This window comes from Panthera onca, chromosome C1 (assembly GCF_046562875.1).
Source record: "Panthera onca isolate mPanOnc1 chromosome C1, mPanOnc1 haplotype 2, whole genome shotgun sequence".
Lineage (NCBI taxonomy): Eukaryota > Metazoa > Chordata > Mammalia > Carnivora > Felidae > Panthera > Panthera onca.
The window spans coordinates 9,786,310-9,807,745 of record NC_138346.1 but is presented as its reverse complement, the minus strand read 5'-3'; the positions used below and the strand labels follow the sequence as shown (position 1 = coordinate 9,807,745).

Genomic DNA, 21,436 nt, shown 5'->3' with positions numbered 1-21,436 from the left:
CCACTCTCCGTTTCCATTTTGCCACCGGGTGATTTGGAAACGTAATCGTCCCGTTCAAGGTGTAAATGGCTTGGCCATGCATGTCCACATGTCGCTGCCTGCCTGCACTCTTAAATGTTACTACAGTAATTTTTTTTTTTTACAGTTTTGGAGGGGTTTTGTTTTGTCTTATTTATTTGTTTATTTATATTTATTTATTTAATGTGTTTATTATTTTTTATTTGTTATTGATTGTTTGTTTATATTTATATTCAAGTTAGTTAAGGGGCGCCTGGGTGGCTCAGTCCGTTGAGTGTCTGACTTCACCTCAGGTCATGATCTCACAGCTTGTAGGTTCGAGCCCCACATCGGGTTCTGTGCCGACAGCTCGGAGCCTGGAGCCTGCTTTGGATTCTGTGTCTCCCTCTCTCTCTGCCCTTCCCCTGCTTGTGCTCTGTGTGTGTGTGTGTGTCTCTCTCTCTCTCAAAAATAAACAAACATTAAAGGAAAAATTTTAAATTCAAGTTAGTTAACATACAGTGTAGTCTTGGCCCCAGGAGTAGGACCCAGTGATTCACTGCTTACATACAGCACCCGGGTGCTCATCCCGGAAGTGTCCTCCTTAATACCCATCCCCCTTTTGCCCCTCCTCACCCTTCCCCCATCTACCCCCACCCAGCAACCCTCAGTGTGTTCTCTGTATTTAAGAGACTCTTATGGTTTGCCTCCCTCTCTGTTTCTTATTTTTCCTTCCCTTCCGCTATGTTCATCTGTTGAGTTTCCCAAATTCCACATAAGTGTAATCACACGATATCTGTCTCTCTCTGACTTCGTTTCCCTTAGCATAATACCCTCTAGTTCATAAAACAATACCAACTATACGTCTACATTTTTATTTTTTTAAGTATATGTAGAAAATAGAATTAAAAAAATTGATTCCAAAGACGATCGAAAGAAATTTTTTTCACCGCAAGCCAGTCAGAAATACATTTGATGCTGTAACTAATTATACACACGCATATACTTGTCACTGAAAGAAAAGCTTCACAAAAGAACAGTTACCCCTACCCCCCGGGATACCCTCTGCACTCCATTTCAATTATTCTTTTTACACACAGGCCATCTCTAGCTGCTGCATTTGGGGAATCGACTTTTCTTCTTTCGTTTCCTTTTTGCTTTTTTGTGTTTTCTACAGCCACCCCTTTCCGTATTATGACAAAGCAAACAACGAAACAAGAACAAAAATTTTTAAATCATTTTCTTTGAAGGAGCACTGGGGCTCCAGCCAAGTTTGGTCACGGGGGAGAAAAACCAGGCTGGGCCCTTGATCCCTTTTCTAACCTGTTCCTGCAGGGTTCAAGGTGTGTTGGAAACTACAGTAAATGCCTTCAACTCTCGCTCAGTGTTGAAAAATAGGGAGAACGTTGACTGGCATGAGCGTGGAGCAGGCACGAGGAGGAAATTAGAGAAGTAAAGTGTTCTCGCACACTTAGTTGACAAAACCAGTTGTTGTGTTCAAGGCGGGGAGTGTGAGACCCAGAAGCAAAACTCACCTCTGCAGCTGCCATCACTCATGAAGAGCAACTCGTCCGCCAAGCGGGATACTGACTGAAGTTGAACTCACTGCATTTTGCTTTGTCCTGGCGAAGTGAAAAAATACATTCAGAGGACTTTTCTGTGGTTTCCATGGAAAGCTGACAAGCCGGTGCTGGAGGAACGTGATTCTAGTACCAGACCCAGCAACACTGACCAGCCCGTTGTCTCCTCCCCTGTCGGGGGCTTAGTTTGGGCTGTGGGTGCTAGGTGGCTTCTTGGGGACCCATCATAATTTAATCCTCATCATTTCCCGCTCTTTCTCCCTAGTTTGCCAGCTGGTCCAATTTTTACTCCCTTTTGTTGTGGCAGGAAAACCGTGCTTATAAACCTGCAAGGACTTACTTGTATAAAGTGTTTGTTTTGCTCTAAATCACTGAGGCTTGGCCACTGATACATAAAAGCCAAGCTCTTGGCATTCCAAAAAGAACGGAACAGAAAAAACCAGACATCTACGTGTGCACACACACACATTGCCAAAAAGCCTGTTTTGTTTTGTTGGAGGGGTGAGGGGCGAGAAGCTGTAATTATAAGACCGCTATCCATGAGAGATGCTCTACTTAGAAATCTGAAAGCCAGCAATTTTCTTGACTTTCTGCGCGGCCTTCCTACTCAAAACTCAGTGCACGTAAAAGCTCCTGCTAGTGCTGAATGGCCAGGGAAGGAACAGGAGTCAGAAAGCAGGGATGAGTGGAAGGGCAGAACCTTACTTTAATATTTCTGCATTATATCCTGTCCCTTTGGGCATTGGGAGAGCCCTTGCACCCCTTCAATTGGGATGGGGGTCTTAGTCACCAGCGTTTTGTCCGCCTCCCTTGCCACAATTTCCATGAGCTTTAATCTCCACTGGGAATGAAGAAGGTTGAAAAACCATACCTGAAGTATCTTCTGTGTAGGTTATAAATCTCTATTTCTGGCATAAGTATGTGATCTTGAGGGGCGCCTGGGTGGCTCAGTCGGTTGAGCGGCCGACTTCGGCTCAGGTCATGATCTCGCAGTCCATGAGTTCGAGCCCCGCGTCGGGCTCTGCGCTCACAGCTCAGAGCCTGGAGCCTGCTTCGGATCCTGCGTCTCCCTCTCTCTCTGCCCCTCCCCCACTCGTGCTCTGTCTCTCTGTGTCAAAAATAAATAAAAACATTAAAAAATAAAAATAATAAAAAAAGAAGTACGTGATCTTGACCGTGGAGCAACACAATCATTGTTCAGACAGAAGGTGGGCTTGCTGTTCTAACGACCCTCCCAACTCCCAAGAATCTACACCAATGGCAACAGCTATAAACACCCCAGTCCCACCTGATCACACTTCCTAACTTAACTAATGGTAACTGAACCAACCCACCAAAAACCCACTAGGACTAAACACTAACATGGATTTAAAGGACCAAGGCATAGGATCAAAATATTTATTCCCTCACGCATTTTAGTACCTGGCTACATGACCAAATGCAGGTTCAGAGTATTTCCAAAATAGACCCTGCGCTTCTCTTTTGGCCAGTTGAAAGTATATAGGAAATAGTTATGTAATTTTGTTCAACTCACTTGGAAGACGACCTATGTACCCTCTTAAATCAACTGCGTTGATGTGAAAAAGATAGGCCACGGACTGTGACAGATGTTAGGAGCTTAGGAGTTGAGAGCAGGAAGGGAATTTAGAGTTCATTTCATCTGCTCCCATTTCACAGATTAGAAAATACTCAGTGAAGGTCACGGGACTTAATCCAACGTCAAATTCAAAAGAGAAGCCAAACTCTCAAAATTCAGAGCCCGGACATCAATCTACAATACCATGGCAGTTAAACAGAAATCTTCGTAACAAGTTTCATAAATGCGGGAACAGATTCCACACTGAGATTCCACAGTATTTTGCCAGTATTTACAAAATTCTGAATTTAGGCAAACGGCAACTTTAAGTTTACAAAAAACGTCATCATCGAGAAAACACGATTACGGAAGTCAGAACCAGCCCCTGTAAATGTATCGGGAATCATAAAAGGCACTGTGTTGACCTTCCCTCTCTCCTGGACTGCCGGTACTAAGAAATATATTACAACTCTCTACTTGCTATCTTCCAACTGATTAAAAAACAAAGTTTTGTTTCCCAAATGGACTTTTGTCTTCCCCTGTAATATATCTATTATGCTGAGAGAAAGAAACATTAAGATCCTTTGTCATTCATTAGTTTTGCTATAACAGAGCTTTTTTTTTTTTTTTCTTTTTTTTTTCCCTAACACTGATATTCCTAATCATTCCTAGCTCACCCTACTTGGTCACAAATCTAAGTTTCCTTCCTGAGCAACCTCTGATTTTGTTTGGTCTCTCCAGGCCCAAGTGAATATTTACCATAAAAATACAACTGGCGAATTTTTACAGACCCACATAGTTGAGCAATTTACTATATATATATATATATATATATATATATACACATATATATATATATATAACGTTTCGGTTCCATTTTGCTTTCTACTTGGAACTTCGAGTCCTTGAAGTCAGAGCACAGCTTCCACAGAAGTCAGAGCACAGCTTCCACAGACAACCTGACTGGCAAAGAGGAAGGACCACAAATGTAGAACTCCTCATTTCTTCCATGACTATGTGCATGCCAGGCGTCATGCCAGGCACCAGAGGTGGGAAGACCGGAGGGGTGGCATCTCCTCCAGATGGAAAAATGGGAGTGCGAACACATCACGCTGCTAATTGACCATGAGAGCCTAGTGAAAATCTCCCTGTAAAGAGAAAACAGTGTTTTTTCAAAAAAGCCTCTCTCTTTAAATTCATTGACTTTAGGACGGATGTCAAATGGACTGATGACTGAAGGGTTTCCCCATCACACTTCCACCCATCCCCATGTGGTACCGTGAGATGGGCAAGAAAAATGGCGCGCTGGAAAGACCACAAAAATCCCAAGTTTTTACTTCTATTTGTCGAAACACCATTTAATGCTTTGGGAGGAAATGGATTTCGTATTCCCTCCATCCATCTGGAATGTTATGCATCAGAACAATGGGGGACAAACGAATCTATTACAGCACTAAATTGTCCATGGAGGAAAGAAAGACTGTTTTGCCCACCCCATTAGCCTACACTGCAAAGAGACCAATTCGTTTTGAGAAAGTAGTTCCAGAAAGTCGAAAACACTGGCTTGGATATTTACTTATCATCCTCTAACATCGGTTAGCACTACTGAACTTTTCTAGATGAATTTAGTTAAGGTTGTTTTTAATTTGCAAAAGGGACAATTGTAATGACAGTTTCTGAATTTAAAGTTCTCTTAAGGTTGGTGGTCATTTTAAAGAAAAAAAGGAGGAAATCCTCTAATGGTGTGGAAGTTCTCACATAAGTCAGGTGTCAGAACCTTAAAGATGATGTCCTCCCGATGCACAGAAGGAGGAAGGGGGAGAACAGAATTGTGGCTTTTCTAACTAAATAATTGTTTTCCTCTTTTTTTAAATATAATTCATTGCCAAGTTGGCTAACATACAGTGTATACAGCATGCTGTTGGGTCTGGGTATGATAGATTCCTGTGATTCATCGCTTACATACAACGCCCAGTGCTCATCCCAACAGGTGCCCTCCTCAATGCCCATCACCCATTTTCCCCTCTCCCCCCCGAGGACCCCCCCGCCATCAACCCTCAGTTTGTTCTCTGTATTCAAGAGTCTCTTATGTTTGCCTCCCTCTGTTTAAAACTGTTTTTTCCCCTTCCCTTCCCCCATGGTCTTCTGTTAGGTTTCACGTTTTCCTCTTCTTACCCCTACCTTACGCCTCCTCGTAAGTCACAAAACATTTTGATTTATTTACCAGAATTATCAGCTGAATATCTGAATGCTTCCTCAAAGCTGCCACACGCGGTCACTGTTTCTCAGCTGGAAGGACAACATCCTGATATTTGAGATCTCTCCAAGGGTTCAAGGACATTCTGACCTGTCATGATGACAGCTACTGACATTTTGAGCAGGAGCCAGGGAGGCCGAAGTGCTCCGCAATAGCCCCTCCCGCAGGGAGAGTTGTCAACCCACATGCCCACGATGCCCTCCTTGAGAAGCACTGGAAGACAATTCAAAGAATCGTACCCAAGACTGTGACAATACTAACATTACAACATGACCTTAGACGACTGAACTGCTTTGGCCACCGCTGAGACCAGGGCGTGAGGTGAGGGATCGCGACTCTCCCTTGGAGGCGGGTTGGGGCTCCTCCTGGTCCCCAGCATGGTTCTCACCAAACCCTCTACACGGCTCTGTGCAAGCTAGCGTGCGGCCGGGGGCCGCGCCTCGATTCAAGAGCTGTTAAGTTCTGTTCCGCAAAGTGGAGTCAGGATGTACTTCGGGAATCGAGGCCTGGCTGGAAGAAATAGTTTTCACAAAGGCCCAAATTCCTTCACATTTTAAGTGAACACCAGATGGAGTGCATGAGGCTTTCTCTTTATCACTGTTTATTTTAGACAGTCATTTCAAACAACCGCTTCTTGTGGCAACTCTCCACGGGACATTAAACACTATAAACACTGCCCCGTCCCTTTAGCAATCTCGACTGTTGTCGGCCCGTGTATATTCCTTAGTACGAATTTTTTCATAAAATGAAACTTTTCTTTTTTAATGTTTATTTTTGAGAGAGACAGAGCATGAGGGTGGAAGGGCAGAGAGAGAGAGACACACACACACACACAGAATTCGAAGCAGGCTCCAGGCTCCGAGCTGTCAGCACAGAGCCCCATGCCGGGCTCGAACTCACGGACGGTGATCATGACGTGAGCCACCCTGGCGCCCCGATAAAATAAAACTTCTTAATATAACGTCCTGAGGAATGTTTCGATGTAGGAGAGTAACCCAGAGAGTACTAGAACCCACTCCAGAAACAGAACTCCTGGGGAGAACACAATCACCCGGGTGTGCCTGGGCCTTGAAGCCACCACAGGGTATTTGAGATGCAAACACCTTACGTGCCTGTCAAGGTTGCCTTCAGTCGTGAGGCGAATTCTTGGGGACCAAGTATGCATTTGGGGGTTCTGGGAGCTGCATCCCTGAGGCCCCCCACATAGGCAGAACAGCACCTCTTCAGGCTCCAGCCTTCAGTGCTCCGCAGAGCACGTGGGAGAGGCGGGAACACACAGCAGACGGCAGGAAGGTCACCAGCCTGGCTGAGGACAAGAAGGAATGGTGGTGAGAACGGCAATGAAATGTCCACCCCACCCCCACCCCAAAGCACTGGTCCCAAGCGGGTCTGAAGGCATACTGGGTCTTTCTACCGGAATACTGGCCCAACAATTGCCATCAAGACTCAAAACTTCTATTTAACCCGTTAACACACCAACACTGATTCATGCAGTTCCATCGACTAAAATTGTGAAGTTACCAGACACCTGCCCCTGCCGCCCCTGCCCCCCTGCCAGAACCGGTCATACAGACAGCTCAGCATTTGTTACCAACTTTACCTCCGTGCCAGTCTCATTGATAGGCTTATACCTAATAGCACCTTTCACCTAGGATTTGAAGTCATTTTACAGACCAAGATTCATCGAGGGAAAAATGTGGTTTTGTCCTTAGGCAGGTAGATCAACACGATATGTAAGAATGTACGTGTGTGTGTTGTCTATCGTCCGTATTACGTATGGATTTCACTCACTCGTTCTCTTGAAAAGAGCAACAGTCCACTCCCACCCTCAACTTCAGCCATCACCCTTCCACAATATTTCCATCTGCTTTGCAATCCTAAGTCGATTCTATTTTTTTGTTCCAGTGAAACAGACTGATCCAGACATTTGTCAAGGGCAGGGAGGCCAGTCACGAAAGCCAACAGTGACTTCTCAGTGGTCCAACCGGGAGGTCGTGCACAGGGTCACATCTCTCGATCCCAAAGGCACCACGTCCCTGCTGCATGGGAATATCTTACAAGTGTTAATCCTCACCCCCAGCAAGCAAGCATTAGAGTCATATCGGAGTGGATTTGTCTTAGAACTCTCTCCACTACTTGCCTCCAAAGAAGGCTAAGATTACTGTGTTACCGCCACAGAAAGCTTTCCAAAAATCACCCAAACAAGCACACAGCTTTCAGAAGAGCCCTCTAGTTGTGCAGAAGAGTTAATAAAACTGACCATGTAGGATAATGCTGTTTATTAAAAATATATTCAGGGAGAAGGAAGTCAGTGCATTTATGCAATTTTACATACACATCTGTAGTTTGAGGTTCCATTATTCCAACAGTTCATATAAATCACTGTTTCAGGTAAGAGAAAAAAAAAAATTCTTTACACAGGAGATCAGCAATTGGTTATAGGCTTGGTAATATGAGTAGGCTTGTTGTAAAAATAAAACCACCTCTTCCATTAGTAAAGAATGTCTCCTTTATGCAGAACAAGTCTTCAGAGTTAAGAACTTTGCTTGCATTAGCCTGAAGTTCTTGGAAAACAGCCAATCCTCCGTTTTCTAGAAATATAAACGCTATCTTTTGTCTGGAATTTTTTTTTTTTTCTTTTGAGGTAACAGAGGAAGCATTTCAGTGATCTGTCACTAGGTTATCCTTCTACTGGGTGTGCCAACTACTGTAACGTCAAACCGAAGACTCGTACAGAGGCATTTCCGAGAATTAGAAATACAGAGCATGACATTTCCAAACAACGAACGTTCTCATTACAGGAGGGAAAATAAAATGGGTCCAACAACCAAAGCCGAAGTAAAGGAAGTTAAATCTTTGCTAATGGAGAAGGAACAAGGGCACCCAGAACCCCGTGTAAGGATCTGGTTTGTGAATGCACGCTTATGCCTTGGCCCTGGAAGTCTCCTTTCTCAGTTACACACACTTTCCTGCAGTGTCAGGGACGTCCCCGTTCCCTGAGTTCGTAAGCATGGACAGGAATCGGGAGCATAGCCTCCACAGCTGATGAACCAACCAGAGGGAAGACAAACTTACGATTTATTTGCTGGCGATAATCCTTACTGTGTTAAATCAAGGGTTGCATCTAACTTCTGGGATGCAGACGCTGGGGCCTCTCCCTGGGTCTTCCAGTCTTTCTGCACAGGATGCCCCCGGGAAGGAACTCTAGACCAGGAAGTGACTGGTCAGTCAGGTGCTCCACCCCTTGTCATGTCATGTCATGTCCCCAACTCACGAGAACCGCCAAATGCAGGAGACAGGGGCTTTAGGGATACTACCTTCTTAACAGAATGCTGAGGTCAAAGAAACTTCTCTGTCACTACAAATGCAGGAACCAGAACTGAATCACAGGAAGAGAGAAATCTGTACCCTTACAGTGACTAGCTGTGTGAAAGTTTTCTGCTGGGTTCGGCTAAGGCATCTAGAACTCTCTCTGTGCCTGTTCCTGATTAGACTACCTAGAACTCACAATTAACTTTTTGGAGGGGCTGGGAAGAGGGAATTATTTAATTACCTCTTCCTTCCTTCCTTATTGTGAAATAGTTAAAAAAAAAAAAAAAAGGTGTTCTCATATACAAAAGAAAAAAAAAGGCAGATCAGATCAGTAACTGTAAATGACACCACGACATAGTCGGTATTAGCTGTGACTAACCTCTGACTCCGTCTCAGCAAAAATTAAAGGGCAGTAAAATCTGTCTCTACCCAACTGTCTATGTGTATAAAGCATAGTTAGAAATCAGTGCTTGTTGGTAGGATTACTAAGCAAACAAATTTAAGGCAAAACCGGAGTAACAAGCAAATGAAATATAGACTTTCTTCCCTACGATGCAGGATTAAGTTCTCTGCAAAGAGAGGTTGCTTTAAAATGGGAAGAGTCTTCCTGCCCCTAATTAACAAAGGGTCCCACACATTAAGGAGTAAGCTAAACAGTAAAAAGCATTCAAACAGGTTAACTACTGACTTTGAAACCATCAACCTTCAGAGTTTGAGTCAAAACCATCAAATGTACTGGTTGATGCTGAAATCAACGAGGCCAAATCTGTCAGGGCCACAAGAGATCTGGATAAAACATCAAATACAGATATTGTGGTATGAAACATTGCTTTGTTTATACATGTCTAAAATTTAACAATGAACCCTTTAAAAAATGAGGAACAAATGCTATGTTCACACAAAAATCCTTGTGCTTAGTTGGTAAAAAGGTATCAGAACAGTTTTAAAACCAAGTGGCTCATTCTTGAACACAAATTTCACCTGATCAAACTGCTCGGCTCCTATGCTGTCAATGTCAGAACCGCAGAAACACAACTCCCCTTCTCGGACTTCATGGTAAAGCTGCTCCCTGGTCAGAGCCCCTGCAAGAACCAGGGAAAGACACCCTCTGAGCTCCGTCACCCTCAGTGGGGGTCACTGCCCAAGTTCACTGTGAAAGGGGGGGGGGGGTGCTCCCAATAAGGCCATGTAAGTGTAAAATGACAAAATAATCTAAAGAAAAGCAAGCTACTTTCTTTTCGGTGGAGGGAGGGATGGGAAACAAAGAGGCTTCTATACCAATTAAATCAGACTTTGGAACAGTCTGTAGAACAGAAGAGAATTGATTTCTCAAAGTTCAATAAAAAAAAAAAAATTAGCTCATCTCTCATTTTCAAAAAGATACATTATGGAAATCCTCTCAAGTTTATGCAACAGGCTTAATTATGAACCTTAGGAAGGAAGGAAACTCCTCCTATTTTCCTGCCAGATTTTATGTTCTTCAAGTTGCAGTCACAAATTCTCTCCCTAGTGGTATCAGCCATGATGTGAATCATGGAGATGGGACGATTTGCTTGCACTGAAATACGGCTACACAATGGAGAGTTATGCATACAGCACAGAACTATAACCGAAAAGGTGAAGCAAACTTTATTTATTTTCAGGTAAAAACATTAACCTGACGGATTATTGCAGATTTGAGAAATCAGCACATGAAACAACTGGACAGAGCTTTGCTTACAGGTGCTTGTATCGGTGCCGAGACAAAGGCTGAACTGTTTGTCCCAAGTTAGCCCTGGGAGGAGGGGAAGGGGAGAGAGGAAAAAAGACGACCACGAACAAAAACTTGAAAACAAGGACAAGGGAGAAAAAGCATTCTTGGACTCCCAACGGGGAACGAAAACTGCTAATTTTGTTGAAAACGTTACATCAACTCAAAACGCTCTGGTCGTGGAATAAGAAAATACCGGCCAGCCCAAGCCGTAGACTTTTCAAGCTACACAAGAGTGAGCGGGCTTTCCTGGCCTCCCTTCCAGAAGCTGCTGTGGTTGCCAGAATCACCGTGTAAACAGTCCTACCGGGTCACTGGGCAAAGGCCAGCCATACCCTACAGCTATATTAAAACTAAGCTATGAGAAAGGTCTACCGAGCTACAAAGGCTGAATCACACTGACGATATATTTCAGTTCAATGAATTTTAAAATTATATCTTAATTTGAGAGAGAACACGGAACAACGGGAGCCCATGGCTAATGAAGATGTGACAACCGTGAGTGTCGCACACAAAAAAAACCGTGTGGACCGCGGACAACACATGAACCGGGGAGGGAAACGAGAGGGGAGGGAGATGCACACAGAGCTAACCTACCGAACCGGATTTGTCAAACACACGTGAGCTTTCGTGTCTGTACTTATGTACAAGAGTGGTCTTTGGAGGAAACAAAACTGCAGACTTAGCTAGATGGACACACACAGCCCAGAATTAAACTGCACAGCGACATTTATTGTTTCAGCCTGAAAAACATCCCTTTTTTTTTAAATTTCACACAGCAAAGCAAGTTAAAAACTTCACTCATCAAATAAATGATAATTTAAACAAGAACTTGCTAAAGAAACCTCATCACAACAACGTTTTAGGGCCTGATCACTTTAAGTCCATGGGGCCATTAATGAATATCAACCAAGTGTCTCTTGTATAATCTGCAAGCCATTTTTCCTACAACAAGAAGGCGTAACATGTTTCCTTGACTCAGGTGATACATTTAGAAAAGAAATCATGATTTTTTTTTTCTTTTGCTGTAACAGGCAGACACCGCATTTCTCGCTGTGATCAGGAAAGATGGAACGACTGCTGTCCTTCTCTGGCCGCGATCAACAGTTTCTCACGCATGATCTCAATGCTCGAGTAGTCCGGCAACTTAAGATAGTTCACACAAGTCATTACGGAGGGCAGGAAGTCATCCGGGTTTTCTGTCGATTCGAATGTCTTCCGGACAATTGTCAAAGGTGGATTCAAACTCCGGAAGCCTGAGCAGAAGGGGAAGGAAGAAAGACCAAGGGAAGTTAGTAAGTTAACAGGCCGCACACAGCTAACTCCGAGCCAGATGTTTTTTAGCCACAAGAAGAATCCGTCTGGAATCACAAACGTAGCCTTTCTGTGCTGCTACCATCAGGAAACGTCACGCTGCTTGGCTGTACGGTGTTACCACACACGCAAGGTGTTCCTTCTTGCTGGGCAATTACATCTACACACGTGATGTACGTTTAGTGTACGGACCCCAACATCTGCTTTATTTACTGGAAAAAACCACTGTAGAATATGGAGGCCAACAGCTCCTTCTGCTTTTTGGCTTTTAAAACTGAGTACCAATTTGACTCCTATTGGGACTGACTCACTCCTAGAAAAGTAGACTTTACAATGCTTTCTCATCCAAGAGTCTGTAAGGTACAGCTGGCTGGAGGATCTGAATTTCACCTAGAAAAGTAGCCTTACGTGTTCGTTAATAATCCTACTTCAGTGTGTTTAAGATGATCCCTATGAATCTCCCTGCCGGCCGAGAGCTCTCACATATCGCAAAGCCAATGGAAAACTCAAGACACGTTAGGATACTAGAGTAACGAAAAGGCACTGTGGGGTCAAATGCAGAATATCCTGCTGGTGGTACCAAAGTCTCTGTCCGTCTCTCCCTCTCTCTCTCTCCCTCCCTCCCCCCTCCCCGCCCCACCCCCACAGAACTGCGGCAGCCAGGCGCCTCGGGCACACCCACCTCCAACAGGCAGTCTCGGGCTACCGGTCACGAACTGGAGAAATAACCTCTGCTGCTCGTTATCAAAACTACTGAGAATCTCGAACAGGAACTTCACGGCGCGACTACAACAGAAACAAGTCAGCAAAATCATTTCAGCACGGGACCGTGCACCTTTCAATCACACCGCACCGCACACTCTCACAGCCAGCTGCAGACTACCAAATTTCAATACGACTACCTATGAATTCGCATTAGGACGCATTCGGAAACCTACGTAGTTTTCTGTTGTCACAGCTGGAATTCAAATGGAACGATTACCGTTGTAACAAACAAGACTTGTCAGGAGTGTACGGATATTTCCATTTTACCGCAAACAAAAACGGGTAACGGGTTTGACCTGTATCCTCCTCTCTTTCCTCCTCCCTGTTCACTTACACAGAAATACCCGAAAAAGAAATCTTTGAGTCCTAAGGTCTTGATAGAAATGAGGCCAAAATATCAGAAAGCCTCCTTTAAAATAGGCAGACAAATTTAAAAATGGCACCCCCCTGTTGTTCATAACGTACGTATACACACGCATGCACGCACACACCACCAAATTCTTGACCCTCAAACGAAAGCCCAGCAGATCCGGGTACTCACCTGTCGTGAGTGTAACCGTGGTCCGGCCTGCAGCACTCCATCAGTGTCTTTGCATCCCAAGTGTCTGCTTTACTGCCGCACAGGAGCTGGTCCAGCTGCGTGGTCACCCAACAGAAACAAATTACTAAGGACACGGCTGCATAACTCAGTGAAAACTCACAGGACATGCTGTTTTGCAGATGCCAATATAGCACAGGACTACCGTGTACCACAGTATCATTTTCAATACCGAAAGTTCTGCGCAGGGACCTCTTTTTTCGACAACGTGCTCTTCTACTACAGTTACAGACTCAGCCTTTAAAGGCACCCTGCCTATCTGCAGGGACTGGCTTCTAGAGAAGACTTTAATCGCAAACAAAACATACCTGAGACAAACCTTTGTTTAAGCTTTCCTAACGCCTCTCGTGTCTTTACGGGCTTTAACTCCATAACCTACATCTCGCCAGGGAGATTTCATAAATCCTGTTTTCTAGAAATGCCAGAAGCCAAGACACAGACTAGTGAGCTGGAGAGAGAAGTGGGAGAAAGCTGAACTGAGGCCCAGCCAACGGGCAGCTTCCTCACTTTGTACAGAGGCAGATGGCTGCCAGATGGTCGGCTGGGGCTGCACAGGGACCAGGCAAGCAAGCCGTTCCAGGGGGAACAGGAGAAGGCAAGAGTGCTTGCGTCTCCTTGGAAATTCTAACACCAGTTTCACATTAAGCCATCTTTCCTCTGGTGACCTGCCCACCTGCAGGACTACGTGCTTTGAGAAAATTTAATACCTACTACGCGTCACTCACTGGCAGGTACTCTAGGTGTCCCGTTCAGTAAGACAGAGGTTATCCCAATTTTATGGACGAGGCAGTCAGATCAGACACAACAGCCTAGACAAGGTCATACGGTGGAGCAGGAAGGACCAGAATTCAATTCCAGGAGCAACACTTGCTGCTTTCAATTCCACGTGACACCCAGTGCCTCAAAGTGTCCGCTACACCACATGCTCCCGTGAGCGGAGAATCAGAGCGGACGTAAAAATCATAACTGAGATTAAAATGCTACGTCGAAGTCATTCAAAGGTATCCGGGTTCGGCCAGTAATAGATGTGTAAAGTTATCATTCAAATACTAAACAAAAAGGATCCCACACTGGAGAAACCCCACACCTCGCAGACCCTTTCTGTGCCATCTCACCACTCGAGAGCAGCGTTCCAGATTCTTGTTGCACTTAAGATGGCTGGAAAACTGCACACTCATTTTTCCCCACTCTTAACGGTACTTGCAACGCTTCCTTAAAACTCCAAGAACGGACTCCAATCATAAAACAGTGTCTCACCTAATCCAGGAAGTTTAGGTTAAAAAAAAAAAAAAAGTGCACTCTCCTCAGCGACCGCAAAGACGCACATCCCATTCTCCACTGGCCGGCATCCAGGGTCAGGTGACTGACGATGAGGCGGGGCTTACCCAATCTCACACACAGACCCCACTCCAATACTTCAACTATATTTAATATTTATACAATATAAAATGTTATGTTTATGAGATATATATATATATATATATATATATATATATATATATATATATATGGTATTTGATACTCTTCTTTGCTCAGAAATGATCTTCTACCTTTACCAAACATCCACCCCTCGGCTCACAAACCCACCTCGCCCCCCAGTTTTCTCGTTTGCAATCCTCTTCGGCTAGATGGCACAGAGACAGCGTGCTACGATTGCTACAGGTACACAGTGAGCAATGGGCAATTTCTTCAGACACAAGCTACTCACTTCTTCCGGGTAGAAGTACTGGAGATGACTGAGTGGGAAGACAGATTCAAATCCATCTCTGAAGGAATCGAATTGCCTAGAAACGCCTTCATTGAGTGCCCAGAATATAACCAGCTGTAAAAAGAGAGGTCTTTTAAAAACCGTGACAAGATTTCATAGCTCTTTCCTACCCAATCCTGATCACTTTAAATACAACAGCAACAACAACAACAGAAAACCCCACACAAATTAAGTCTCTAAAACATCTCTCAGAAAACCACATAAAAGATCTCTCAGGTCAACTTCTAACTCGGGGCCTGGCCAGCAAGAAAATGTAAAAACAATTACGATGAGCATTTATGTTTAGTGTGTTTTAAAAATTCATTTACATAAAACCCTGATGGCACAGAACGGTACCTTACTAGATGAGAAGCAGATGAAAGTTTCTCAAGAGAATAAAATGTTATTAAGAATTAAAGATAATGTGTCAAGATGCATAATAACCAACTGTTAAGTGTTCTGAATTTTTAACGTGAAATTTTTCTATCCAAATCCTGATTAAGTTCTTAGAACCAATGCTTCTGAAGTGGACCTTCGCTTAGAAAAAGGCAAACTCTGGAAATGCAGTCATGTGAAATTGAAAAGGAACAGAAAGCATCTGTTATTGGTTCAATGATATCTAGTCATCAATGACTCCAGCTAACCCATTGGGTTCAAGAAATACAGGACATACTCAGATAAAAATAAAAACAACAGCATTTTGCTAACAGAAAAATACAAGCATCATCACAAATTCTTTTCAGAGAACTTTAATCTGGACATTAACTCATCATTTACAAGTAAGCTGAAAGGTTAGCTTTCTCAAAGTTAGGAAAAGCAGCAGGTAAGTTTGATCAGATAGTCCTGTGAATATTAAAGAATGTGTTTAACAGTCACAGAATAGTTGGGTATGCCAAAAGATATCTGAAGACCTTGGCTATCTACTCTTTCTCTAACAGACGAAGAAACCAGAGCCATTTTTCAGAGGTTCTATCTAAAATCCCACTGTATGGGCACCTGGGTGGCTCAGTTGGTTAAGGGTCCGACTTCAGCTCAGGTCATGATCTCGCGGTTTGGGAGTTCGAGCCCCACGTCGGGCTCTGTGCTGACAGCTCAGAGCCTGGAGCCTGCTTTGGATTCTGTGTCTCCCTCTCTCTCTGCCCCTCCCCCGCTCGTGCTCTCTATCAAAAATAAATAAATATATATATATATTTTTTTTTTTTTTTTTAAATAAAATCCCACTGGTGGTGGCAGAAAACCCAAGTCTGGGTATAGGTGATTTTCTATCTTGAACCCAATGCTCTTTCCACTCAGGGTCAGAAATAAACCAAAAGAAACTTTTCAAAAAGCAGCAGTAAAGACCTACATAGCATGGAACTTAAAATACAATTTCTTTTTAATACAAAATTGTTTTCCCTTAATTTAACAAATATAGTCAAGGGCTACAGATTATCTGAAAGTCCTCATTACACCCATAAAAACGTGTTTGTGTGTGTGTGAAGAATAATGTCTAGTTTTGCCTTGACAGAATGCAGTTTAATGAGAACACAAGTGATGGCTCCTTTTCACTGATTTGTTTTAAACGAAGACAATGAGAGTTTAGTAGTGTTCAAACTTCAAGACAGAAAATTCAAGGTCATATATAAGGCTTCATGAAATATCTGACACATTTTGTCAAGTGCAGACAGAAATGAGGGCCTGAAAAAGCGGATATTGTGCAGTGATCTTGGGTGTCGAGGGTCTCAGGCAGGGGAGGCAGGCTCCCGGGACAGGTGCTTCCCCCTTCCCCCAGAACAGTGTCCACAGAAGTCCTGTGTCGCCCACCACGCTGGCCTTTTCCCCAAAGGGTGCCACGATTACGTACTCTTAAATATTCTTCTAAATTGTGGATAGTGACTGGTATATCCTTTCCTCCTTTCTTCAGTTCGATGTTGGGAAATCCTGGCAGAGTGAAATCCAATCCTAGATCTTCAACTGAGCAGCCGTTCATAGTCAGGGTTTCTAATGCATATTGTAGACTCTCTTTGGTCTAAACAAGGGGGATGGGAGATCAAGCACAGTAATTCAGTTGCTTGTATGTCTGTGTTTATAAAACAAAAGATATGCTAATAAATTTTATGGGTTCCTTCAGCTCTTAGAATACTTCTTTTATTGTCATAATTTACACATGACACAGATCACGAAGGAAATAAGCACTTTAGAATCCAACTATTTTTATATGGGGGAAAAACCAGATCACTTAAGTGTTCCTTCAAGATGAGAGGTCTGCTACTCAATCTGACTGAATTTCAAATCACCTTTCACAGAAAGTCCTGATAGTTTACATGATGGTTAATTTAAGAGTAGCTAATAGGGCCAAACTTCTTCTCAATTCTATCTTAATCCTACACACACACCCCCCAAATACCAAGCAATAGTTAGGAAACTGTAAATACAAATAATGTACTATCTACTAATGGTTATAATTAACATTCTTCCTGCTGCAAAGCTCAAGTCTAAGGAATACCCTGGGGATTCCTCATTCAATCACTTCAGGACTAGAGGAACAGATCTGTATCCACAATGAAGAAAAGTTCCAACAAAGCCCTCAAGCCCTACTCTAAAGACAAATATTAAAAAGCAATTTGTATTATTCACCTTCTTAAATGCTTAAGAATACGAAAGGCTTACGTAAAATTTCTTTAGATTAGAAATCAAAGACCAACATGCAGAACTGCAAATACTATCTGAAAATAAAGGTGTTCAGTATAGGAGGAAGGGGCCAAGTGACTTTCCAAACTGGGGATACCCATACGTATGAAATTCCTAGCAGCCAAAGAGTCTAGGTACAAGAAATTAGTCATTGAAACTAAAAAAAGCTAGGAAGTTCTGGTTTACAGTCATTTTTAGAAGTTCTCATTTAAACTTAATCATTCTTTAATTAAAAAATATATATATTTGTTTATTTATTTTGAGAGAGAGTGTGTGTGCACACTGATGAAGCCACCCAGGCATTTTTAAAATTAGTCATTTTTAAAAAGGGAAATAAAAGCTGCCTAGGATTCCACATGATTCAGAACGCAGGAGGGGTAACAGCACGAAGACTGAGGTATAATGTGCCTGGGGACTATGGCCGTCTGTCCTCGCCTGTAAAAGCCTGTGTTTACGTCTTTCCTCGGCCTCAGGCGCACATTTGAGGGCACCTGAATGAAGACCTTTCACTGCCATCATTGAGACACCTGGGTGACTCAGTCGGTGAAGCAGCCGACTCTTCACCTCAGCTCAGGTCATGATCTCACAGTTCGTGCCCCACGTTGGGCTCTGCTTGGACAGCGCGGAGCCTGCTCGGGACTCTCTCTCTCCCTCTCTGCCTCTTCCCTGTTCACTCTCACTCTCTCTCAAAATAAAAAAAAATCGCTATCATTGAGAGGAATCTAGAATATACAGTGTCCGCGAGATGCTTAAAAGAAATTCACTATTCGTTTTATCAGATCTTACGTTAAATCGAAGGCTAATAAGCTTTAGCCCATTTCCCATGTATCTTTTGAGAATTTAAACTACCGAGTTTGCTCCATCCGTGTACTTTATAAACGATGAGGGGAGGGTTTGGAACCCTCGCCATTCCTCACGTGCTGGGTGAAAGTCGGTTAACATGGTACATCGGTTTCTGGAATCTGGTTTCTGTGCTGTGCATTTTATACTTTTAAAGTGGCAACATCAAAAACAAAGATCAGAAGAACAAATCTCAAAAGATATGAGGAAGAAAACTGGGTGGCATATTGCAAAATGTGTAACAGTGAAGGTTCCAGAGCAAACAGCCCGGGTGTGAACTCTCAGCCCTGCCCCCACTTCTAGGTATGTGACCTTGGCAGGTTACTCAGCTGGTCTGCCCTGGGTTTCCTGTGTGTAAGGCAGGAATATCAGAAAGACCTACATCTCCCAGGGGTGTTGTGGATGAAATGAATAGACATAAGGCACTTGGAACAGTGCCATGAGTTTTACTTTCTTTCCTTCCTTCATTTCCCCCTCATTATTTACCTAAGAGATAATCCTAAAGATGACCGTATTAGTTATTAAAATTTATCAAGTTGGTAAGCGTAAATCTAACGGATTCTAGAAAATCTTAAGACAACAAATCTTACATGGCCTCTTTTAAATGCCAATTTCTCTTCATAAAACATTTTTTCCTCAAGTCACCAATTAATAAGGGAGATCAAATTATTTCCCTTACAAATCATTTTCTTCTCTGATAACAAGGCATTCTAAAACCCATCTGTCCACAGTAAGCCCTTCTCCAGCTTATCGGGAGATGTGACACTTCCCTACAGAATCTCCCCTATTCTTACTTTACATAATTTATAAAATGGGAGCTGCTTTAAAATCGGGCCATGTTACATGCCCAGACATAGCTATTTGAGTCCGTGCCACTTTTTTGTCTTCTTCTAATGTCTGACGCAGAACTGCTAGTAATCTCAGACTGGGTAAATAATCTTTAATCTGTTATCAATATATAAAGAATACACATTCATGATATAAAATGAAAAATTACACCTTCTAATAGCGAAACCTCAACAGGTGTTCCTGAGAAATAGAGAACACCTACCATGACCTTTAAAACTATTTTCCTGAGATCTTTCTAAAAACAGGTGGACTGTTCTTTCCAGAAAAACAATCTATCCTAAGCATAGTTTTTATTGATTCAAATGCTTACTAAAAGAATTCAGGGGGGCCTGGGTGGCTTAGTCAGTTGACTCTCGATTTCAGCTCAGATCACGTTATCACGGTTTTGTGAGATCTAGGACCACATATCAAGCTCTGTGCGCTGAGCGTACAGAGCCTGCTTGGGATTCTCTCTCTCCCCCTCACTCTATGCTCCCCCACCCCACTTGCATTCGCTCGCTCTCAAAACAAATAAATAAAAACTAAAAGAAAAAAAGAAAAAAAGATAATTCAGTATGATAACACTACCTGTCCAGGTACGTAATGCCCATCTAAATTTAACAAACAAGAGCCCTATGGCTTCAAGTCAGGACTGTATCCTATTTGTTAATCAAGCTGTTTATTTATCACCTGCTGTTATTATAGGTCATCTTACCCACTGTGAAGTCTTTTCAGTTATTCTAATAAAAAAATTAGAACTCTTCTAAAATACGACATTAATATAAAATAACAACTGGATCAAATATAAAGCACGTAACAAAGACCTCATCTCGCAACGGTAAGAAAGTGATCCACTTGACCGCCTTCTTATCTTCTAGGCTCACCTGGGATTTATCTTGTTCAAGTCTTTTCTTCTGTCTGACAATGTCTTCTAGGTGATACACGGATCTGGCTACAACCGGGTCAATGTCAAACAAATCATGCGATGTCAGTGAAGTTTCTTGCCGTAGCATCCACTTATAAAAGGGTAAGCCAAGGGGAAGGTCCACCTGAAAGGGAATATACACAAAATAAAACAGTCATGCTAAGCTTCTAGAATTGCCTCAATTTTATAACTGACACTTTAAGAGATCATTTATAAAGGTTGAGTAGTACTCCCCCAAAACCCCCACATTTTGGAATGGTTTCTCTCATTACACACAACTGTTCCCATTTAAACCCAATTTGGGGCCCTGATATTGTGAAAAACTTAGTACACTGAAGAATCCTATTTAAAAAAACTGACGCTGAAAAGGTGATGGACACATATATTCTCCATAAGAGCCTCAAACTAAGAGATGTTTATAGGAATCTTACTCTATTTGGGGTGGTGTAAACTAAATTCCACTGAAGTCTGTATTACTGCACATTTGGAAGAAAAAGAAGTTAAAAGGACCAACTAATTAAAAGTGAAAAAATGTAACTTCTAAAATAACTCAGGGCACCTGGGCGGCTCAGTTGGCTAAAGCATCTGACTCTTGATTTCAGCTCAGGTCATGATCTCATGGTTGTTGAGTTCGAGTCCTGCAATGGGCTCTTCTCTCTCCTCTCTCTGCCCCCGCCCCTGCTTGCATGCATGCATACACTCTTTCTCTCACTCCAAATAAATAAAAACATTTAAAAAAATTCAAAAATAAAAATAAAAAATAAAATACAGCATTAAGTGCAGGGGATTAAGATACTTTCATAGTACAGGTACAAAACAAAACCGTCAACAAGCGAATAATCCTAAACTTACCAATCTGAAATCCATGATCGCCTTGGCCATTAATTTGCCTAAGAAGCGAAACTTCATCTTAACCTTTGCGATATGAGCGGGCTTAGCCGTCCTACCAAAGGGAAGCGCAAACAGGCCCTGGAGGTTTTGAATGTACTTGGTCCCTTCTTGGCTTCCTATAAAATGAGCAAGTCACGAAACTTTAGATGCGATTTCCCAGAACAAAACAAAATAAGACAAAACCTGGTTAACTACTAACACTTAAGAAATTCAGTATTCTCAAAATCAGAAGGCAGATCACAGAATGAAGACCTCTAGAGCCGGAAGGCTCTCTTATTTGATAACAGAGAAAACAAAGGCTAAAAGGTAAAAGGGATTGAGGTCGGAGAGCATGTTGAGTTTACTAGAAGCTAAATATATTTAATGAACTGTAATGGCCCTTTTAC

At 42.8% G+C, this 21,436-nt stretch overlaps 1 protein-coding gene across 18 annotated transcripts in view; it reads right to left on the bottom strand.

The window, feature by feature from the left end:
• Positions 1-11,183: 11,183 nt before the first annotated feature.
• Positions 11,184-21,436, bottom strand: part of TRIP12 (thyroid hormone receptor interactor 12) — a 138,709-nt gene continuing 128,456 nt past the window's right edge. For all 18 annotated transcript variants that reach the window (XM_060624038.3, XM_060624034.3, XM_060624040.3 and 15 more), the window contains 7 exons: positions 21,012-21,166; positions 20,119-20,283; positions 16,740-16,904; positions 14,858-14,971; positions 13,093-13,187; positions 12,469-12,572; positions 11,184-11,728 (listed from right to left, as the gene is read on the bottom strand). In XM_060624038.3, the coding sequence (XP_060480021.1) occupies positions 11,532-11,728; positions 12,469-12,572; positions 13,093-13,187; positions 14,858-14,971; positions 16,740-16,904; positions 20,119-20,283; positions 21,012-21,166 (995 nt within the window). In that variant the 3' untranslated portion in view covers positions 11,184-11,531. The remainder of the gene's footprint in view (positions 11,729-12,468; positions 12,573-13,092; positions 13,188-14,857; positions 14,972-16,739; positions 16,905-20,118; positions 20,284-21,011; positions 21,167-21,436) is intronic.